We start from the raw sequence: 6,000 nt of genomic DNA, 5'->3' as shown, positions 1-6,000 counted from the left end.
GAAAGAAGGCAATGGCCCACCCCCCCCCCCCCCATTTTCCACAATACAGAAACGTGGATGTTTGCGATTCAGCTATTCCTCATGTATGTTTCTCTCTGAAACTCAGTGATGCAAGGTCACAGATGAAACACTGCTTAATTTCTGTAATTTAAGTTCTAAAAATTTTCTTCAGTTTTGCAGTATCCTGTATTTTAGTGTATGTTTTTCCTAAAGGAAGCCAGAATGGAGCTGGCTTTTTCATGTACCAGCTAATACTAGTTTAGTAAATGAAGGTATGTAACAGTTGTCCAGGCAGCTCACAGATTGAGTCCTGTGTGGTGATTTCTGGCCAGCTTTGCTTAGGTATAAATCTAGTAAGGTCACTTCAGAGTCCTGTTTCTGACTTAAGCGATGCATTATAAACAGTTTAGCTGCATGTTCTAATAGATTAAATTTCCACTGATTAGCTAGGTCAGCCCACAGTCACCAACAGGAACATGGGAGTGAATCACAGGAAGGTAGACTGAAAAAGTATTTTCCTTTGGAGAAGACTTTCTAGAGGAGCTTCTAGAAGATCTGTGTCTATAGCTAACAGATTCCAAATGTGTTCAAGGATCTAATTTGAACATGTTGCCCTTTAAATTAAGAAGATGGAGTTCTTGCACATGAGCTGATCTGTGGACCATAAATATTCTTAGCCCTGAGAAAATAAAGTATATTAGAACAAACATATCCTATTTTCTGATCCGAGAGGCTCAAGAGCGCACACAATTACTGCAGGTAAATTAAGTATATAATTTACCTGCATTTGTTTTTGTAATTTTAACTGTCATTTGTTGAGCTGCGATAACTGTCTTATGTCTCAGTCCTTCATGCCCATTTTGAAATGTTCTAACAGGGCGCTGCAGATAAAACATTTCTAATTCTCATCTTTGAAATTGCTGATCTGTGGTTTAAATTTCGTTCTTAAGAAAGAGATTCTTAAATATTTGTCAATGCCTCACGAAGGTTAGTGAGTCTGACCAGGGTATGAATTAAAGCTATCTAATCCCATAAAAGCCAGTATCCACTAATTAATGTTGTTTGAATCGGAAGAACTGCAAGAGACATTAAAAGCAGAAGAACTCTCTGTATGGCCTCCTACAGCCTAGAAGTACAAAATAAACGTAATTCATGTGAAAACAATAGATAAGAAGTGGATATATATACAAAATGTTCGGGGTTGACCTTCTAAATAATAGCATTTAAATGGTATTTTGCTGAGAAGAAATAACTCCTTATAGGAAATTTCCTCTGGGAAAATTACATACAACATACATTGCACGTGCAGTCAGGGAACATGTATAGTAGTATTTCTTTTACATTATATATCTAAAATACCATGTTTGATCCTGGATTTCCTGAAAAATCCCTCACTGTGGTAAGATGTCTTTCAAGTGTTGCCAGAGTGTATGCTTCAGGACATGACAGAAGACAAGAAGGACTGATCAAAACAGATACGGTTCAAATAGGGGGCAGACACTAAATAGCACTAATGCTTTTTGGACAATTGCCCATGGAAAGACCCACTGTTTCTACCAATAATCTAAATCTCTAGAGTTTTAGTAATGTAGCTGTAGATAAGTACCAAGTAAATGAAGAATTATCCTGCTGACAGCAGGAGAGATACAGAGAAAAATGGAGGATCTCTTTCCTTGGCACTAACTTTCTGTGGCTTGATGAACAATATGGATTGTGGGCAGGTCTTTTTCACTGGCAGGAAGGAGGGTCAGAAGAGAGATGCTAATGTATGATGGTTGCTCCCTTTATCAGATTAAAAAAAGACCTTCAAGAAAATATTTTCTAGAACTGTCAAATGAGCTGTTTAATTGCTTCACTGAGTTCTTCCCACTGGCTTGTTACCAAAACACCTGATCTAATTAGCAAGCATATGATACTGCTTTTCAAATAAACTTATATCAAAAATGTTCTGCTTTTGTAGTGGGCTGCCTACTCCATCAGCATATGCTTGCCATCCCACAGGGATATCTGGGAGAGCACCATTGCCCATAGTGGGTCTGATCCCACAGCACGTATAGCAGATGGAATGAGTGAGCTGCTTGGCTGAAAATTCAAGACTGAGTTAGAGGAAGACTTGTGGTTAAACCACATGGATGATAAGAACCTGTCTAGGTGATTATCACACTCTGCAACTACCTGAAAGGAGATGTGGTTTGGTCTTTTCTCCCAAGTAACAAGCAATAAGGCAAGAGGAAATCACCTCAAGTTGTGCTAAGGGAGGTTTAGGTTGGATATTGGGAAAAATTTCTTCACAGGAAGGATTGAACAGGCTCTGAGGGAAGCGGTGGAGTGCTATCCCTGGAGGCAGGTAAGAGAGATGTAGATGTGGTGCTTAGAGACATGGTTTACTGGTGGGCTTGACAGCATTAGGTTTATGGCTGGACTCGATGATCGTAAAGGTCTTTCCCACCCTAAATTATTCTATGAGGGTTTTTTTTAAAATACAATTGGTTGAACTGAAGGGAGCTGAGTGTCTTAGTGGCATTTGATATTTTCCATGTTGAAAATGTATTTGGGAGTTCAAAACGGGTGCCTAAGAGGAGCTGGGTACCAGAGCTGAGACTTCTTACTGGACTTTCTGTACCATATCACTGAGTGCAGGAAAAGAATATAACCTGGTCATTACAAAGAGTGGTTGTTTGAATGGATGCTAGTTTGTGTCTAATGGCATCATTTATTGTCCAAGAGGCATGAGGTAGTTCAGCAGCTTACTCTGTGGAGAACTGAACATGTTGTTGTTCATCTGCAGGACTGAAGTCTTATTATATTGGGGGAGACTTCCTATGGGCAACATCTTGAACTTAAAGCCTAGCTGTGCAGTCATGCAATGTGTGTTACTTTTTCAGTTGGGCTATTCCTGTTTTCTCCAATCTGCCTATTATCTTCTGTGTAGATTGCAAGTTCTTTTGTCTATAAAACCTCAGAACAAGGCGGCAATAGTGCAATGGAGTCCTGAGCTATAAATACTACACTAAACCTAAGAAGGTGAATTGAAATAAAAATAACATAGTAGTTAATTGCTTTGGGAGTTGGTATTTAGACTACAAACGAACCCTAACATGCTGGGTAAAACTGTTTTCACTCCCAAGTTAAGATAGCTTTGCTCCTATTTCAGAGCAGAGTGATAATGAAATATAACTTTTTCAGCATAGGTTTTGCCATTACAGATGGCGGTGACGGTGTATGTGTATCAAGTGATATTGATGCAAGTTGTTAGCATTTTGGGCCAGAAAATATTACTTCCTTTATAGTCAGAAGAAAGTATCCTTTGGCTTTAAAACTGCTTAAATAAAACTTCTCTTTGTCACAGAGTCTCTTTAAGAAAAGGACAATATTTGATACATTTCAAAGTATTGATTATGTTGAGTAAAAGGACAAATAAGAAGAGAAATTTCCCTTCCATTATTTTGAATGAGAATCGATGGTAAATGGAAAAGAGGCTAAAATCACTTGTGACTTTTAAACTGGGCTACATTAAAAAAGGAAAAAAGTCTTCAGCAAAAATTGTATTATAAATAAAAACTCTGTCCTTTTAAATTATCTTTTTAAAAGGAGGAAGCACTACATACATTTAAAAGACAAACTGAATTGAATGTATATAGGTGAAATAATCAGAGGTAAGATCCAGAGTTAAACTCTGGGCTGGATTCAACTGTGGAGCTACTGGCTCTGAAAATTACTGAAGATCTAATGAAAAATAAGTTCAAAGAATAACTCAAAGCTACTGAATCTAGTGATCACTGGGATGATACTACAGTGATAAGTGATCACAGAATAAGAACAGCACCCAAATGCAGAATTTGTTCTGTATGTTCACCTTGCATAATACTACCAGAGAGAAGAGCTGGAATAGGTTTAGAGAGCTGACTAAGCATGAAATATCCTTCTGAATTATTTAACACAATCTTATTACGTTTTGGTAGAGGAATCCAGGTTAAAGTATGATAATAGCATGTTCACAGGAGGAGAGTAAAGTTTGATATTTTGGTGCCTCTGGGTAAATTATGTAATTCTAATAATTATTCTCTCTTCCTATGTATTTTACCTTCTTTATCTGGAACAAAATAGATAATCTGAAAGTCTGTCTGTCTGCATGTAACTTGCATTCTTAGCTGAAAATGTCTGCAAAGCATGGATCTTATGATAAAGCTATTTCAGTTGTTGACATAAGGGAAAATGTATTTTTCAATAAGTACAGTATGGTATTAAACTGTGTTCTGTACTTAGTATCTATAACAGCAATTCTGCTCCTGCTGATCTTCATCTTATGTAATTAAACTGAACAGAATGGACATATATAACAAGGACAACTTTCTTCACCAAGAGAAGAAACTAATAACAAACCACTGAAAATGAAGCACTAAGCCTTCACTTCAGATAGATGCAAACTCATATCCCAAAGGATAGTATGGCAAGAAAGCTAATGACATTAGTACATAGTTAAAATTGCTCTTTCCTCACACTGGAGATGTATTCTTTCCTTAGACTTAAGAATGTTCAGGTGTTGTTGGTTTAAAATATGTTGTGGCATAAATATCTGAAGTAGTTATTACTGTCAGAAAAGTTTAGTTCACTTCACGCAGAAAAGAGCATTTAACCTATGTTGATTGCTTTTTTTCTCTGCTCCCCCCTCCTCCACTTCTGCCAATAGCAAAACTCACAAGTTTTGGTCATGTAGGGATCTCATGGCACCGAAGGATGTAAGAAAAATTAAATGAAGTCTTTAAAGATTGTTTGAAGCCAAGTAATAGAAGGGAGGCATTAAGAACAGAGAGCAGAATCTTCCCTCAAAGAGTCAGTTGATAAACTCTGAGCCAGCCTGGTCCGAGCATAATCGAGGGAGCTTTGAACTTGACTTTTCTGTATTCTCAGTTTAGCTTAACATATTGGCTTTTTCCTCAACCTCTTGTTGTCATATTGTTAGCCAGTGTTGAAGCTGTAAGGGAACAGAAGTAGTCCTTTAATAACATCATCAATTCAAATGATGAAAGTGAGAGATACTTTAAAATACACTGATGGACAAATCTAGAGTTATAAAGACATTTCAAAACAATGGCTAGATGATAACTGCAATTTTTCCAGTTTGCAGTGAGTGCTGGGAAAAAAGCTATTTATTCAGCTCTCAATTCAGTTATCTACGTTCAGCAGTTCTGAATGTGTAAAAAAAAAATATTTTGTACTGGTTTGGTTACGGCAGTCAATGTTTTGTTTACACACATAAACATTGTGAAAAAAGCACTATATCTGCTTTAGCAATAACAAAACTATTCCTGGCTGTTTGTTGAAGACAGCAATGAATTAATATGCTCTAGTGTTTGGTACTGTTTCATTATGAATTTACTGACTACATTTTTTTCTGATTTGCATGAAAATCATTTGCTTTCTTTTTTGCCATTATAGATTTCCATTCAGAAGACCAGTACTGTGTAGGAATGGCTGTTTATAGCCCATTCACACTGGAACATCTGCCTCTGAAAAAAACAAGTTATTACTTAGAGGTGGAACATTAAAACTTCAGACAACTGAGAGCAGAAATTGGGGAAAGAGAAGGCAGGAAGAAGTGCTGTGCTACTGAATATTCTTGGCCACGTCAGATAAATTACAGTCAAGAAACAGGAAGTCTTTTCTTCCTGCTTCCATTCTGCATCCCTTGGATTATTCTGCATCACTTGGATTATTTCCTTTATAATCAAAAATTTTACTTCAAATGGTATTTATTTATGGTAAGGAAAAGACAAATTTCCTTTACTATGAACAGACAAACCACCACTATAAAATCTGGGTCATGTTTTGAGGTGATGTGCATAATTCCATCTGCTTTCAACTTTGAAGACAGAAAGCGGTCCAGTATGAACGTTGATGTCTAACAAGCTTCATATTTGCATCCTTTTTATCTTCTACAAAAAGGACTTTATTTCAATAAGCTCATTTTAGCTGGTGAAAGGAAAGCAGTTTTTGGAA

General features: G+C 36.9%; 1 protein-coding gene across 1 annotated transcript in view; it reads right to left on the bottom strand.

The window, feature by feature from the left end:
- Positions 1 to 4,178: 4,178 nt before the first annotated feature.
- SLC6A2 (solute carrier family 6 (neurotransmitter transporter), member 2) overlaps positions 4,179 to 6,000 on the bottom strand; it is a 43,480-nt gene continuing 41,658 nt past the window's right edge. The window contains exon 13 of the mRNA XM_009866275.1: positions 4,179 to 4,975. Within this exon, the coding sequence (XP_009864577.1) occupies positions 4,952 to 4,975 (24 nt within the window). The 3' untranslated portion in view covers positions 4,179 to 4,951. The remainder of the gene's footprint in view (positions 4,976 to 6,000) is intronic.

Source organism: Apaloderma vittatum, unplaced genomic scaffold, assembly GCF_000703405.1.
Source record: "Apaloderma vittatum isolate BGI_N311 unplaced genomic scaffold, ASM70340v1 scaffold12363, whole genome shotgun sequence".
Lineage (NCBI taxonomy): Eukaryota > Metazoa > Chordata > Aves > Trogoniformes > Trogonidae > Apaloderma > Apaloderma vittatum.
This window is presented reverse-complemented; position numbering and strand designations above follow the sequence as displayed.